This window comes from Camelina sativa, chromosome 18 (assembly GCF_000633955.1).
Source record: "Camelina sativa cultivar DH55 chromosome 18, Cs, whole genome shotgun sequence".
Lineage (NCBI taxonomy): Eukaryota > Viridiplantae > Streptophyta > Magnoliopsida > Brassicales > Brassicaceae > Camelina > Camelina sativa.
Window position 1 is genome coordinate 18,741,990 of NC_025702.1, and position 17,379 is coordinate 18,759,368.

Below are 17,379 nucleotides of genomic sequence, written 5' to 3' on the forward strand. Positions count from 1 at the left end.
AAGGCGTACACAACAAACATCACTACACTACACACAATCAAATTTTTGACACAACGTAGAGATTGAATCTCTTTCTCACAACAAGCAATCACAGCTTTAAGTTCTCCAATCTCCTTCTCACATCCTTCTGCAACAGCTTTGATGGCTTGAATTTCATTTCCGTAGCTGTTCGATACGGCCTCACATGTGCGTGTCTCCATTGCTAAACTCTCCATCTCAGCTTCCACATCATATAGCCCTTTCTCTAACCTTCCCACATCTCCTTTCAACTTCTCAACAACAATCTCAACCTCTTCCATCTCTTCCACCATGGATATATCGGTCCATTTGAACAAATGTCCATTATTTTCCTTTGAGCCGTAAGGACAACAATGAAAAATTCTCCCTGGATTCTTCAATGTTTATGAAGTCTTGATTATAGACGATGCACCACATCTACTTTTTTTAGGTATTCCTCTTTCTGGTCCACGATGTGTGAAGCTCAATTCTAAGCCAAATTCCCACATAAAAATTCTGCATCTATATTTTCGAAATTGAACAATTGAAATTAAACCAAACACAAAACCAAACTTACCCGAACTAGATGACGAAGACATTGGATCCTATTTTTTCCGATTAACTGGAAACCCCGAAATCCCCAAACGCTAGGGTTCTTTTGCGAGAGAGATCGATTCGAGGAAAAGAGATAGATTTAGGGAAAAATGAGAAACGACGTCGTTTTGGGCAAAAATTAACACTCTCAAATAAACCAAAAAGACGTCGTTTGCTTCTACCTTCACACGTGGATTTCACGTCAGATTGGCTTAACAGAGAAATTAACAGAGTTACTAATTAATCATGTTTTTGTATATGTTAGCACAAAAACAATAGTTGAGGTATGTAGTTTTTATTTTCTAAAGTCAATGTATTTTAACGCACAAGTCATAGTCCGATGTATGAATCGAATACATGGACTTTGTCCAAGTATGAAAAAGCTGTTTTTCCCGGAGACCGACATGATTTGGTTTATGAATTGAGAAGAAAAAACTCACAAGACTTGGTTTAAATTTCAAGACTAATCCCACGTGGAAATTTAAATTTAGCAAAAATTAAAATCCACGTAAAGTCCATGAAATATTGGCTAATCAAAGAAAGACAGCAAAATTTTTGTCTCAAATAATTGGATAAAAGGAAACGTGAAAGAGTTTGTGCAAAAAAAAAAAAAAAAGGAAACGTGAAAGCTATCGAATAACACTTACCTGAGAGCTAAAAAACAAAATAGTAACCGAGAGATCAACGTAGATAAAATAATGCGATTAAAACGTTACAATCCAAATTTGATTATTTTAAAATACGTACAACACACCACATACACAATGCTAAGCTTGATAAATAATATAGAAAAATAACTTCAACACTCGTTATCAAAGCAGACGCAATAACCCAATAAAGAAACAATTGGTCATGATCTGACCTCATCTGTTTTTGGTTATGAGATTTTCTTCTCAGTCAAGAGTAAGCCAATTAAGCTTACGAAATTTGTAATCTTTATAGACATAAGACTTAAATTTGGGAGCACCATCGTCGCCGGAAATTAGCTCCGGCAAAGGTCCGTAGACATGATCAAGGTTAGATTCCACAAAAACCGGCCACGAGATTCTCGTCTTCTCCTTATCCCTCGTCGCTCTATGCTGCACACTCTTATACTTCCCATTGCTCATCCTCTGCAAAATCCACAATTCCAAGAATAATATGGAACGTCTTTAAAAAACCATGCATGGACTTTTATCACATGAAACCTATGGAAATACACATAATGGCTAACTAACTAACTATGGTCTCTCAAATTCATAAACGTCTTACTAGAAATTGATCACCAATGATGACGATGATCCCAGAAGTGGTATACTTTGCATCTATCCAGTGGTCATCTTTGAACACCTGGAGTCCTAAGGGCTCATTAGCGACCAAGAGCGTGATACCATTGATATCGGAGTGACCAGGAACTCCAAGAACCAAATCCATATCCGGACACGGCGGATAGTAATTGATCTTCATCAGATACTCCACCGTTTCGCCCCCTAGACCTTCCTTCAACGCCTCACGCTGTAACCCTAACCCTTCTGATAACCATTCCATGATTTTCTCTGCTAGCTTCTTCATGTGACTTGCGTACTCCTCATTCACCTCCCTGTCATAACCCGCGCGTGGTAAAAAAAAAAATTGTTTTTGAGGATTAAGTCTAAGTTTTTATAAACATGTAATGTAACTTAATTAAGACCGATATATATATAATGTATTAGCAATGAGTGGATCGATCTTATACCTGTATTCAGGAGGGTTTTTAGGCCAGAATCTGTAGTTAACTTTCGAAGGTGGCCAGATCCTGTGAAAGAGATGATCGACCCATGCGTTTCTAGCTGCATCCTCGTACTTGGTCATGTATCCTTCTATGTCCATGGAGTCCTCTGGCTTTGCTACAGCTTCCTTCTCCGACTCCGGAAGCTCAAAGAAGTGGGATCCCACGTCTTGCAACCGCCCTATCAGCTCCGTTGGGATTCCGTGGTTAACCACCTGAAAAATCCCCCACTCTTCGCTCGCTTTTACAACCGCACGTGCCACAAGCTTTTCCTCCTGGTTACTTAGGTCAATGACGGGGATGTCCGCCGAAGAAATGTCTTGGTTTGTATATACCTCCATTGTGGTTTTCAGTATTATTAATCTCTTCTCCTTTGTTTTCGTTGGAAATAATGGCGGATTTGGATCGTACTATAACTTAGTGGTTTAGAGACTTAAGTGATCAGAGAGAGAAGTTGCGGTATGAATTTTACATAGGGGAGGTGACGTATGATTGGGGTCGCCTGTTGTTCGTGTGGGACACTGCTTGCGCTAACTTAACTTTGATTGACAACGTAAGAACTAATACATCGAGTTCAACTGAATAAGTAAGTATATTAGGTAACCTAATAAGTAAGTATATTATATATTATATTTGAATGCAACATCAATCAGATGTTTTCACTTCTAAATAATTGGTTATTTCCCTCAATATTGAATTCCTGCCGACTTTCTAAGAATTGAAAAGAAAATAATATGAAAATTAATATTGAATAGAAAGAATTATTTAGGTCACACGCTGGGTATTGTTACTATTTTTTCTAGAAGATTATTCTATACAGTGTAACATCGTGTATCTCGTTCTTGATCGTGCATTAATCACTAACTAAATAGTTATCTACACAATGTGAATGAATGACATCAATTTTTTAAATTATTGAGAACTATAACTGAGAGAGTCAGTACTGAGTTAATTTTGATTTTAATTTTATGTTTTTTATACGTAAACAACAAATACCCTTAAATAGTATTAAAATGGACAAATTATGTGTTAAGTGTGAGAATTATCATTTATTATGTGTAAAAAACACTTTAAGACAAAATTAAAAACAATAATCATTTGAACATAACTTGCAGAAAAACAACATAAATTGGATACGAAAGACTTGGACAGTAGTTCATCATAATAATTTATTGAAGGATTCTTGTTAATATGGGTAATTATCAATATTATAGACGATTCTTTATGAACTGTATAGCTTGTCGAGCGCCCATTTTTCAAAGGTCTGGTGCAGATAGTCTTGATAAACCAAAGTCTCGAATTTTGGAGGATTCTCGTCTCCGGTAAGCTCCGGCAAAGGTCCGACTAACAAATCATGCCTAGGCGCAACAAAAACCGGCCACGACATCCTCACATTCTCCTTATCCAACTTTGCTCTGTGAAGCACGTTCTTGTACCTCCCGTTGCTCATCCTCTGCAATATATTTTAATCCACAAATCAATTCCCAAACATTTCCAACTCAATAAAACAATATATATTTTATCATAATATATAACTAAATTAAGGACAAACAGAAAGAAAAAAAAATAACAGTCAACGAGACCATGAGTTGATCGCCAATGAAGACAACCACAGCTGAGTTGATATACTCAACGTCAAGCCATTGTTCTTCCTTGAAGACTTGAAGTCCAGGAACCTCGTTGGGGATGAGGAGTGTGATTGCCCCTACATCCGTGTGCACAGCGGCTCCTATGGCTAAGTCCGATTTTGGAGACGGCTGATAGTAATTGACCCTGATCACATACTCTGCCATTTCGCCACCTAAATTTTGCAACAACGCCACTGAAGGTAACCCTAGTCCCTCTGATAACCAACCAAGAATTTTCTCTGTTAGCTTCTTCATATGCCTCGTGTACTCCTCATTCACCTCCCTGAAACGGCCATGCCCCAATATATCAGCAAAGATCCAACTTTTGAATTTGAGATTTTGTTAGGCGAAATAAAGTATAACGTAAAAACATGCATTAGTCACTCTACGTACCAAGTGGTTTTTGAATTACTATTTAATATGATTATATTAGAAACGTACCTGTACTGGGGAGGATTCTTAGGCCAATATTTATAATTGATAACAGAGGCTGGGGAGAGTCTGTGACTCAGATGTTCGTCCCAAGCCTTAATACCTTCTAGATAGTTCCTCTTGTATCCTTCAATGTCTTCTTCTTTCGCCACCGCTTCCTTTTCTGCCTCCGGGAGGTCGAAGAATTGTTTTCCAACCACTTGCAGCTGCCGGATCAGATCCGTTGGAATCCCATGGTTAACCACCTGAAAAATTCCCCACTCTTCACTCGATTTCGTCACCTCACGCATCAGGAACTTTTCATCAGAAACGCTTAGATCAACGACGGGAATGTCCAGTTCCAGGCTTCCCCGATGAGTTGAGCTCGCCGATTGCTTACACAGAGACGGGAGGGACGAAGAAGATGTGTTGTGGTTTCTCTCGTCATCCATGGCCTCACTCTAGTGTCTAAGTTGATTTTTCTTATATGTGATAGGCCACCTATCAAAGGCAGGCGTGAGCAAAAAGAGGAGATGGCTAGAGGGGCTTAAATATTTGAGCTAGATTTTTTTTTTAACCCTATAAACATGTTCGATAAATAGATTACAGCACACTCATTTTAAATGTAAATTACATTAATTTGAATGTAACATCAATCATATATTTTTTAAACTTCTAAATAATTTGTTATTTCCCTCAATATTATATTCTTACCAACTCTCCAAGAAATGAAAAGAGAATAATATGGTATCATCGTCATAAAATTATAGTCACCACAATAATAATATTGCATTAGGTACACTGAAATTATATAAAAATAGATATTGGACTATTTTAGCTTGACGACGAATTAGAAAGAATTATCCTTCAAATATTTTTAACAGGAATTATTTAGGTTATAAGCTAGCTATTTTGTATTATTACATTTTTCTACAAATATTATTGCGTCTACTTTAATAATGAGTGTACTAGTAGATAACACTTCAATTATTAAAGTAGACGCAATAAACCAAATAAAGAAACAAATTTAAATGTTTTACTCATTTATATCGTGTACGTATAAATAATGGTTTAGAGACGTTGATCGGAGGGTAAGTTGCGATAAGATTTGGTATTAATAGGGTTGTAGATGGTGATGCCCTTGATACATAAACATTATCAAATCTAAGTTTGCCCTTCTCGTGGATTTAACATTTTTTTTTTCAGTAACAATTTGCTTTTTGTCTCATTAAAAAAACACTTTATAAATTTTCAACAATAAAAAATCACTTCAACGCTTACTGCCATACTCTCTTGGAGTTGGAGTAGAAGAGCATTTCATAAGTATGGCCTTTGCTTTACGTCTATTGATGACAATGTAAGGTAGAGCATCACAATCGTGAGTCTCTAAAAATACGGTTTTCTAGAAGTTGATATATAAATCAGTGAAAGAGTACTTCAGATATCCAATTTCAATTTACCGATACAAGTGTTCTAATACAACAAGTTAAACTCATCTTTATTAAGGTTAATTAATAGGTATTGAACTATTTAAGTTGATGACAAAAAAAAAGAAAATAAATTATTTAGGGTAGTCTTAACAAAAAATAAAAGTATTTAGGGTAGTTTGTAATATTGCGATTTGATAACAGATAATGCGGTTAAAACATTACAATCCAAATTTAATCATATTAAATTACGAAAACGATACGACATACATGACACACACACACAATGCTGTAATTTGATTATTACATAACACTTCAACACTTATTATTGAAGAAGACGCAATAAACCCAATAAAGAAACAAGTCTTACATGATCATGAGCAACTCATCTCTGTTTCTCTGTTATGAGATTTTCATCTCAGTCGAGACTAAGCTTCTTCAGCTTACGAAATTTGAAGTCTTTGTAGACATAAGGCTTAAACTTGGGAGCACTATCCTCGCCGGAAATTAGCTCCGGCAAAGGTCCGAAAACGTGATCAAGGCTAGATTCCACAAAAACCGGCCACGAGATTCTCGTCTTCTCCTTATCCCTCGTCGCTCTATGCTGCACACTCTTATACTTTCCATTGCTTATCCTCTGCAAGATCCACAATATATATAATCCCAAGAAAAAATTAATTAACCTAAAATTTTATATGATACTTCTTTAAAAACCCATGCATGCATGGTTCTACGAAACCTATGGAAACACACATAATGACTAACTAACTATGGTCTCTCAAATTCATAAACTTCTTACTAGGATTTGGTCACCAATGATGGCGATGATCCCAGAAGGGTTGCACTTTGCGTCGATCCAGAGGTCATCTTTGAGCGCCTGAAGTCCTAAAGCCTCATTAGCGACTAAGAGTGTGATTCCATTGACATCAGTGTGATCAGGAGCTCCCACGACCAGATCAGGATCTGCACACGGTGGATAGTAATTAATCTTCATTAGATACTCCACCGTCTCGCCGCCTAGACCTTCCTTCAATGCCTCACGCCTTAACCCTAATCCCTCTGATAACCATTCCATGATTTTCTCGGATAGCTTCTTTAAGTGACTTGCGTACTCTTCATTCACTTCCAAGTATTTGGATGATTAATGCTAAGTTCGAATGAGTGGATTGTTTCTTACATGTATTCTCGTGGGTTCTTAGGCCAAAATCTGTAAGTGACTCTGGACGGGGGCCAGATACGGTGAAAGAGATGATCAACCCATGCGTCCCTACCTTCTAGATCTTTCTGGTACATGGTTCTGTATCCTTCTGTGTCCATGGAGTCCTTTGGCTTCGAGACGGCCTCCTTCTCTGTCTCGGGCAGCTCGAAAAACTTCTTCCCCACTTCTTGCAACCGCCGTATCAGCTCCGGCGGGATTCCGTGATTGACCACCTGAAAAATCCCCCACTCTTCGCTCGCTTTGACCACCGCACGTGCCACAAGCTCTTCATCCTGGTTACTTAGATCAATGACAGGGATATCCAGCGAAGCATTCTCTTGATTTGTATTTGTCTCCATGGTGGTTTTTTTTTAGTACTTTTAATCTCATCTAGCTATGGGCGGATTTGGTTCGTAATATAGCTAGCTTAATGGTTTAGAGACGTACGTAACGTTGATTGGAAAGAGAAGGTATGAATTTTAGATAGGATATTGATTCTGGTTGTCTGTTACACTGCTTGCGATACTATAATTTTAAAATCGATAAAGAAATAAACATTATATATATTTAAGTTTTTGAGAATTGGTTTCATTGTTTTTTTTTAAATCATGTGTTATAATGTGCACTGAGTAAAATAATGAAAGATTTTCATTTTTATCTATAAAGAGAGCATTTTGTTATATTTTGATATAATATATAACCTACACGTAAACTAATACAGCAAGTTAAAATGTATTTATCTTTTAGGTTAAACAAAGTAAATTACATTTGAATGTAACATCAATCAGATATTTTTTAACGTTAAAATATATAATTGGTTTTTCCCTCAATATTAAATTTTAACCAACTTTCCAAAAAAAATAAAACTAAAATAATATGCAAAACGATAATCTATAATAATAAAAAGTAGGAGCTATAAGTTCCTAAGGGTGTCCATCTAGGATTTTAAACAATCAATAGAAATTTGACATATCACTTATTAACATTTTATACAATTTCCAGAATTTTCTATATTAAAAATTATTTTAAACAACCTATCATGATTTGACATGTCATTCATTAACATTTTTTAAATTTACAGAATTTTTTAGAAAAAGGAAAATTTTAAATTTATGGAAATCAAAGTACTAAGCACAATATCCCACACCGGCTATAAAGTTTTTAGACAATGGTTCGGAACCAGTATAAATAAGATTAATATGCTTCCAACAACAAATGAGCATGAAAGCTTGATTTATCAGACGTCCAAGTTTAAAAGTTTTATTTGGTTTGATCTGGTTTTTTATTTGATCAAATTAAAACTTTAAACAGTTTCAAAAAAATATTATAATATTTAAAAATTTTAAAAGTTTAAATATTATAAATACTGAAACTTTTAAAAGTTCTTAGCTTTTAAAAAGTTTTTATATATTATAAGTTTTAAATTTTAAAAGTTTAAAATATTATAAATATTGAAAGTTTTTAAAAGGTTCAAATTTTATATTTCGAAACCTTTTAAAAGTTTAAAATATTATAAATATTGATGCAAAACATAAATTATCTTATTTATCTATATTTGTGCTTTTTATTTCTTATGAGTTGTAAAACATATTTTTGTGTATGATTTTATAGATGAGTTGATATTTTTTCATTAATTTTTTTATTTGTGGGTCTAAGGAAGAAAGATTGACATCGCTTGAGCTTAATTTGATGTTTGAGTCAAATTTTGAGGTTTAAAGAAGAAAGATGGACGACAAACACACATGTTTTATTAGCTATGCATAGGCATGACCAGGGTTACGGTTGTCACAGTTAAGGTTTATTAACCATCAGTTATGGTTAGAAATTTTGTAACCTTAACCAGAACCGTTTAACAAACGGTTAAACGGTTACGTTTAAATACGGTTATGGTTCAAGCGGTTATTGTTATATACGGTTACGGCTATTTGATAATATGATATGGTTGATATTATTTGATGATATAATATAATTGATATTATTTATTTATAATTAATATGTTCTTATAGTGTACTTATATCTCTAAATATCATATGATTCATATTAAATATATATTTATTAGTATATTTTATTATGTTTTTAAAATATTATAAACCAAGTAAGGATTTTGGTTTGAGAAGTTTCTAAACGCATGGATCTAAAACCAAATAAGTATATGGATAAAATTGTCAATAATTGGGTGTATGTGTTGACTATGCTCGTAATCATGAATTTCACAAATTTTATGAGAAAAGAAATGATTTTGTTCATGGAGTTTGATGGGTTAACAAGTTGTGTGGTAGTCTAAAAAAAGGTTTCTCAGTGGAAGAATGTGAAGAAGTTGACGAGAAAGAAGAAGAAAAAGAGTATAACGAATAACCAAACGGTAAAAGTTGCGATGACAATTAACACAAAATTTGACAATGAAAATGACAAGAAAGAATATAAAAAATAAAAAAATATTGAAAAAAAAACACGAAAACATAGGTGGTAGCGATCAATTAAATATGAAAACGAGTTAATTTCATGATTATAAAATTGTTTCGTTTTTCTGGTGGTCAAAGAAAATGGTTTAGAATATGTGAGGTCATCAGTTTGATTTGCCTCGCCTGGACATCAAGTAAAATTTATGATTTTTTTTATCAGATTTGATTTTATAACACAACTGATTTTTATATTTTTAAAAATTGCGTATCTGAAATTTAATTTTTTTCCTTAGTACTAATTTTAATTTTTTATGAGATAATATTTTATTACCGTAACCAATCATATATAATTTTTATCAGAATATATCAAATAAACTCATGCGTAGAGTGGGTTCAAAACCTAGTAATGGTAATATCGTCATAGAATTATAGTGCATTTAGGTACACCAAAATTATATAAAAATAGATATTGAACTATTTTAGCTTAACGCCAAAACAAAGAAAAAATTACTCTTTTCTAGAAGATTTATTCTCTAGATCGTGTATCTCGTTTTCGTGAAAATCACGAACTAAATAATTTCATCTACACAATGTGTGTGACCAATCATTTTTCGTCGTTGAAGTCCAGGAACCTCATTGGGGATGAGGAGTGTGATTGCCCCTATATCGGTGTGCGCCGCGCCTCCAAAGGCTAATTTCGATTTTGGAGACGGTGGATTGTAATTGTAACTAATCAAATACTCTGCCGTTTCGCCACCTAAACTTTGCAACACCACCACGGGGGATAACCCTAGTCCTTCTGATAACCAACCAAGAATTTTCTCTGTTAGCTTCTTTATATGCCTTGTGTACTCCTCATTCACTTCCCTGAAATCGCCACGTCCCTATTAATAATCAAGTTCCTGCAGTTCAAACAGAAGCCTAGTCTTCTCTGCTTTTGAATCCAAGGTCTTAGAAGATATGGGCTGTAATCAGAAAAGCAAGCCCAACAATAATTTGTCCTCACTCTGCAATGGTAACAGAGCGATTGCGACAACAAGAGTGATTGCGACAACAAGATTGATTGCGACAACACCCGAGACAAACCGTGGGACTGAGACAAGTCGTACGTCCTTACCAACTCATCAACGTACGGGGTTCACAGTCCAACAACTCTCTCTGCATAACAGATTTGATACCCTTGGCTCCCCATCAATGATGTATGTGTAGTGATGTTTACCCTAGGCTCCTTCGTAATCACTATGTTACCGTTGCAGAATGAGGACAAATTATTGTTGGGCTTGCTTTTCTGATTACAGCCCATATCTTCTAAGGCCTTGGACTCAAAAGCAGAAGACTGGGCTTCTGTTTGAACTGCAGGAACTTGATTATTAATAGTCCCAATATATCATCAAATTAAAATTTGATAATTTCTTAATGAAGCAAAGTTTAACATATATAAACATGAGTCAGTCCACCTTATTGCTGATTGGTTTTTAAATAATAACTCATACGGGTACGTACGTTACCTGTATTGGGGAGGATTCTTAGGCCAGTATTCATATTTGACGATTGAGGGTGGGGAGATTCTGTGAAAGAGATGTTCGTCCCAAGCCTCAATACCTTGTAGATAGTTCCTCCTGTATCCTTCGAAGTCCTCCCCTTTCGCCATAGCTTCCTTTTCTGCCTCCGGGAGGTCGAAAAACTGCTTCCCAACCACTTGCAGCTGCTGCATCAGCTCCGTTGGAATCCCGTGGTTGACCACCTGAAAAACTCCCCATTCTTGGCTCGCTTCCGTCACCTCACGCACCAAAAGCTCTTCATCAGAAACGCTTAGATCAACCACGGGAACGTCCAGTCACAGAACACCCCCAAGAGTTGAGCTCGCCAATTTCTTACACAAAGACGGGAGAGACGAAGAAGATGTGTTGTGGTTTTTTTCGTCTTCCATGGCTTCACTCTAGTGTCCAAGTTAGTCTTTCTTACTGTGAAAGGTGTGTGAAACGGAGAAGAGAAGCCTTTATATCAGATTTAATATGATAATATTAAACTGCATGCTGTATATAATAATAAATATACCTAATTTTTGTTTTTTTGATAAATATCTTATGTCGTATCTCGATCATAGATAGAGCCATTACTCGGACGTCACTTATAAATATCAACAAACAAGTAGACAACTAGTAGTTGGTAAACGCTGCCACAGCCTAATAATTGTTCTCTGCCATGTAAAACGTAGTGGGTCCATCGTATAATTGAGATAAGATCAAATGTCTACATCACATTGGACGAAATTACAATAGACTTGCATGTTGCAATCAAACAGAGAGTGCAAGAATTAGTCTAGAACACAGTTTAGGCAGCTGTAAAATATTACCGCGTTGACTTACCAAGATCAACACATGCACAGATTAATCTTCTTAAACCTAGTGTGTGACTAGCTCCCACGATGCCTAAGCATAATAACAGTTTAATTCTATGGCTACTGCATCGATAAAAACTTCATCTCTACCCAGTCAGAAAGCTGTTTTGTAACTTCGACATTTCTCATTAATTAGTTTATTTTTTTGGTCCACATTTTCTCATGAGTCTATATTATATATACAATATTACTACCAAAAAATATTCTATATACAATTAATATTATATTGTCAATTGATGATGGTAGGTAAACAAAGACAAAAACTTGATTTTTAAAATATTACATTCGTTAAAATTGATTACTGCATATAGCTGGTAGATAAGCGTTTTTATATGTAAATAAGCTTGAATATATTAAAAATACGCTACGCATGTATCATGTATGAGTTTAATATTAAGCTAAAGAAAAACCAAGTTTCATAAAACGTAAAAAATATATTTCCAAAACTGTATTCATAATTACCTTCTCACTCCATAGGTGGTGGGTGATAAACTAATAAGCAAATAGATTTTGTAATATTATATATCCCTCCTCTTGGCAAATCTCCTATTTACTATTTTTTTTTTGAAAAATTATGTTAAGAGAAATGATGTTCTTAATGAGGAGGCAGAAAATTTAGTTATAAGGTCGTATATATATTTTTTTCGATAACTTAGAAGTGATCCTAAAGGATTTTTAGACCCAAAGATTAATCTTCTGCAACGGGAAAAACCATATTAAATTTTAAATTTCCATGGCCAATGCTATTCGAACCCAGGTGACGAGAGTTTTATACTTTTATAAACTATGCAAAAGTATTGAAAAAATAGTAAAATATCATTACAAATGATCGTTTAAAAGAATATCATCCATTGGTTGGGTGGCTACAAATGCGTTCCGTCCCGGCAGAGGAGCCTTTCGGAAATAATGCTTGTGAAGCCGTGATCCGCTTTAGCTGAACATATCCAGCATTTTGGGTAGTAGATTATACGCAGGACTTTTTTGATTCAGGTGAAAGCGAGTGAAGAGTGAAGACTAACACTTTGTAATATTGTAAAATCTATTATATATTGATCAAACCAAACCCAAACGAACTACTTCAGTTTAACCATAAAAATTAATAAACACTTAAATTTTCCACGATTGTATATATTTTTTCTGTTCCCGAAATAGTTTAATGCACCATATATAGGAGAAAACCTCAAAGAAGAAATTAACGAACACGGATTTATAGAAGAAACCGGCCTCAAACCATATTAATATTTTTTATTTGTTACCATTTACCAATACCATGCATATTAGCATATATATATAAACTCCGAAAGAAGAAAGAACAATTATCAACAAACACTTGTCTGTAAATAAGAACGTAACTCGAAAACGAAACGGGAAGAAACTCTTGAACACTTTGATAGGATCACTTAGAAACAATTCATCATCACTTATTATGATATATATTGTTGGATGATACTCAATTTGTTTCTTGGTTTTGAGGATTTTCAGTAGACTGGAAGATCTTCAAGCGCCCAACCTTTTATCTTCTGGTCAATATAGTCTTTATATATTAGAGTCTCGAACTTGGGAGGATTCTCGTCTCCGGTAAGCTCCGGCAAAGNTCAGTAGACTGGAAGATCTTCGAGCGCCCAACCTTTTATCTTCTGGTCAATATAATCTTTATATATTAGAGTCTCGAATTTGGGAGGATTCTCGTCTCCGGTAAGCTCCGGCAAAGGTCCGACGGACATATCATCCCTAGGCGCAACAAAAACAGGCCAAGAAATCCTCAATCTTTCCCTATCCGTCTTTGCTCTATGAAACACGTTCTTGAACCTCCCGTTGGTCATCCTCTGCAATTAATATGAATCTACAAATCAAACCACAAAAACATTTGCAAATCTCAAGTGAAAAAAAAAAGTCAACCATACCATGAGTTGATCGCCAATGATAACAACAATGGCAGAGTTGATATAGTTAAGGTCAAACCATTGTTCGTCCTTGAAGGCTTGAAGTCCCGGAACCTCATTGGGGAGAAGGAGTGCGATTGCACCCATATCACTATGCGCCGCAGCTCCTATGGTTAATTCGGAATGTTGAGTTGGCGGATAGAAATTGATCCTCAGCACATACTCTGCCGTATCGCCACCTATACTTTGACTCAACGTCACACGCGGTAACCCTAGTCCCTCTGATAGCCAACCGAGAATCTTCTCCGTTAGCCTCTTCATATGCTTTGTATACTCCTCAGTCACCTCCCTGATACCACCATGTTCCAATATATTAATATGGACGAAAATCCAACATTTAAATTTTGACAATTTATTTTTAACGTAAAACATGAGAGTCAATCAACTTGGTTTTGAATTAATGACGTAAAACGTACGTACCTGTATTGGGGAGGATTCTTAGGCCAATATTTATAGTTGATGATTGAGGGTGGGGAGAGTCTATGAAACAGATGTTCGTCCCAATTGTTTATACCTCCCAGATACTTCCTCTTGTATCCTTCGAAGTCTTCCTCTTTCGCCACAGCGTCCTTTTCTGTCTCCGGGAGGTCGAAGAACTGTTTCCCAGCCAGTTGTAGCTGCTGCATCAGCTCCATCGGAATCCCATGGTTAACCACCTGAAAGACTCCCCACTCTTCACTCGCTTTCACCAAATCACGCACCAGAAAACCTTCATCAGAAAAGCTTAGGTCAACGACGGGAACGTCCGCGCTTCCTCCAAGATTTGTGTCTGCCAATTGCTTGTTCAAAGATGGGAGAGATGAAGAAGATGTATCTTGGTCTCTCTCGTCTACCATTGCTCCACTCTAATATCCAACTTTGTTGCCGTTATGGTGTGGTGTGAGAAAGAGAAAAAGGCTTAGAGGGGCTTTAAATAAGGTAAGTTCGTGATGATGTGGCATACATGAAAATTAATAACCATTTTTATATAAAAATATGTTCATTGTTAGTATTAATTTTCATGTATACCATTTTTGTAAACCACGAGGTCTAATTAATAAACGTATTTTTATATATAAAGAGCTCAAATTATAAAACTAACATAGATATGAATATTTCGTACCTCGATTATCAATGGAAGCATTATTAATTAAGCTGTAGAATTATACTACTTTATCATCGAAATTAGAGAGGCGATAATATATAAGTAGCAACAAACGTATGGATTATTCACGTTACAATTAATCCAGCCTAATAATGATTATTCTATGGCATTAAAAAGTCGTGGATTCTTCGTCTATCTATTATAATTTTTTAAATACTACACTGGACATTTATATATTTAACTAAAAGAAAATTAAAAAAGAAATTGATTGCAATTAGCAAATGTTTACGAAAAATATACGGCGTTGACTTACAAAGATCAACACATGACACATATTAATCTTCTTAAACCTAGTTATGTCTTTACCATAAGTAAAAATGCTGTTTGTGACTAGCTCCCACAACGCATAATAACAGTTTCTATGGCTACTGGATTGATAAAAACTTCATCTCCACCCAGTCAGAAAACTGTTTTGTGACTTCGACGATGCAGAATAACAGTTCCAAGTTGTGTAACTTATTTATGGTGGGAGCTTTTTGCAGACTAAAACTTCGTCCTTCTTTTATTTGTATTTATGCCGAAAGATGCATGTGACTCTTTTCCTGTCTTCTGGAATTTAATAATAAAACATTTCTCAATAGTTTATTTTTTTGGTCAACATTTCTCATTAGTTAATTCTTTTTGGTCCACATTTTCTCATTAGTCTATAATATTATATATATACAATATTTACATTGTAAATTGATGATGGTAGGTAAACAAAGACAAAAACTTCATTTTTTAATTATTACATTTGTTATAATTTATTACCCCATAGCTGGTAGATAAGCGTTATGTGAATAAACTTGTACGTTAAATACGCTATGCATGTAGGAGTTTAATATTAAGCCGTAGAAAAAAATAATTGCACGAAAAATATCTTTAGTTAAATAGTTATATCACTATTTCTGTAATCGANCAGATACTTCCTCTTGTATCCTTCGAAGTCTTCCTCTTTCGCCACAGCGTCCTTTTCTGTCTCCGGGAGGTCGAAGAACTGTTTCCCAGCCAGTTGTAGCTGCTGCATCAGCTCCATCGGAATCCCATGGTTAACCACCTGAAAGACTCCCCACTCTTCACTCGCTTTCACCAAATCACGCACCAGAAAACCTTCATCAGAAAAGCTTAGGTCAACGACGGGAACGTCCGCGCTTCCTCCAAGATTTGTGTCTGCCAATTGCTTGTTCAAAGATGGGAGAGATGAAGAAGATGTATCTTGGTCTCTCTCGTCTACCATTGCTCCACTCTAATATCCAACTTTGTTGCCGTTATGGTGTGGTGTGAGAAAGAGAAAAAGGCTTAGAGGGGCTTTAAATAAGGTAAGTTCGTGATGATGTGGCATACATGAAAATTAATAACCATTTTTATATAAAAATATGTTCATTGTTAGTATTAATTTTCATGTATACCATTTTTGTAAACCACGAGGTCTAATTAATAAACGTATTTTTATATATAAAGAGCTCAAATTATAAAACTAACATAGATATGAATATTTCGTACCTCGATTATCAATGGAAGCATTATTAATTAAGCTGTAGAATTATACTACTTTATCATCGAAATTAGAGAGGCGATAATATATAAGTAGCAACAAACGTATGGATTATTCACGTTACAATTAATCCAGCCTAATAATGATTATTCTATGGCATTAAAAAGTCGTGGATTCTTCGTCTATCTATTATAATTTTTTAAATACTACACTGGACATTTATATATTTAACTAAAAGAAAATTAAAAAAGAAATTGATTGCAATTAGCAAATGTTTACGAAAAATATACGGCGTTGACTTACAAAGATCAACACATGACACATATTAATCTTCTTAAACCTAGTTATGTCTTTACCATAAGTAAAAATGCTGTTTGTGACTAGCTCCCACAACGCATAATAACAGTTTCTATGGCTACTGGATTGATAAAAACTTCATCTCCACCCAGTCAGAAAACTGTTTTGTGACTTCGACGATGCAGAATAACAGTTCCAAGTTGTGTAACTTATTTATGGTGGGAGCTTTTTGCAGACTAAAACTTCGTCCTTCTTTTATTTGTATTTATGCCGAAAGATGCATGTGACTCTTTTCCTGTCTTCTGGAATTTAATAATAAAACATTTCTCAATAGTTTATTTTTTTGGTCAACATTTCTCATTAGTTAATTCTTTTTGGTCCACATTTTCTCATTAGTCTATAATATTATATATATACAATATTTACATTGTAAATTGATGATGGTAGGTAAACAAAGACAAAAACTTCATTTTTTAATTATTACATTTGTTATAATTTATTACCCCATAGCTGGTAGATAAGCGTTATGTGAATAAACTTGTACGTTAAATACGCTATGCATGTAGGAGTTTAATATTAAGCCGTAGAAAAAAATAATTGCACGAAAAATATCTTTAGTTAAATAGTTATATCACTATTTCTGTAATCGATTTTTCTGGAATTCAATTTCATTAAATCGTGTTATTCTGCGTAATAAAAATTATATGGATTGGATT

At 34.9% G+C, this 17,379-nt stretch overlaps 4 protein-coding genes and 1 long non-coding RNA gene across 6 annotated transcripts; all 5 read right to left on the bottom strand.

The window, feature by feature from the left end:
- Nucleotides 1,279-2,889, bottom strand: LOC104762499 (flavonol synthase 3-like). Its single transcript, XM_010485802.2, has 3 exons — nt 2,306-2,889; nt 1,843-2,170; nt 1,279-1,703 (listed from the first exon to the last, which is right to left on the bottom strand). Exons 1-3 carry the CDS (start codon nt 2,677-2,679, stop codon nt 1,485-1,487), a joined length of 921 nt encoding a protein of 306 aa, XP_010484104.1. The 5' UTR covers nt 2,680-2,889; the 3' UTR covers nt 1,279-1,484.
- On the bottom strand, nt 3,373-14,631 carry LOC104762503 (probable flavonol synthase 5). 2 transcript variants are annotated; one of them, XM_010485807.1, is made up of 4 exons: nt 14,169-14,631; nt 13,710-14,037; nt 13,480-13,631; nt 13,064-13,362 (listed from the first exon to the last, which is right to left on the bottom strand). In XM_010485807.1, the coding sequence occupies exons 1-4, from the start codon at nt 14,582-14,584 to the stop codon at nt 13,284-13,286; spliced, it is 975 nt and encodes a 324-aa protein (XP_010484109.1). In that variant the 5' UTR covers nt 14,585-14,631; the 3' UTR covers nt 13,064-13,283. The 2 variants fall into 2 exon arrangements, with proteins under 2 accessions (XP_010484105.1, XP_010484109.1); XM_010485803.2 differs by lacking the exons at nt 13,064-13,362; nt 13,480-13,631; nt 13,710-14,037; nt 14,169-14,631 and adding exons at nt 3,373-3,791; nt 3,922-4,249; nt 4,408-4,961.
- Nucleotides 6,018-7,527, bottom strand: LOC104762501 (flavonol synthase 3-like). Its single transcript, XM_010485804.2, has 3 exons — nt 6,984-7,527; nt 6,604-6,933; nt 6,018-6,441 (listed from the first exon to the last, which is right to left on the bottom strand). Exons 1-3 carry the CDS (start codon nt 7,359-7,361, stop codon nt 6,223-6,225), a joined length of 927 nt encoding a protein of 308 aa, XP_010484106.2. The 5' UTR covers nt 7,362-7,527; the 3' UTR covers nt 6,018-6,222.
- Nucleotides 9,797-11,484, bottom strand: LOC104762502. The gene is made up of 2 exons (XR_763502.2): nt 10,913-11,484; nt 9,797-10,816 (listed from the first exon to the last, which is right to left on the bottom strand). It is a non-coding gene; the product is annotated as an uncharacterized LOC104762502 (long non-coding RNA).
- Nucleotides 15,758-16,108, bottom strand: LOC109130525 (probable flavonol synthase 5). The gene has a single exon (XM_019240136.1). The coding sequence runs from the start codon at nt 16,106-16,108 to the stop codon at nt 15,758-15,760; it is 351 nt and encodes a 116-aa protein (XP_019095681.1).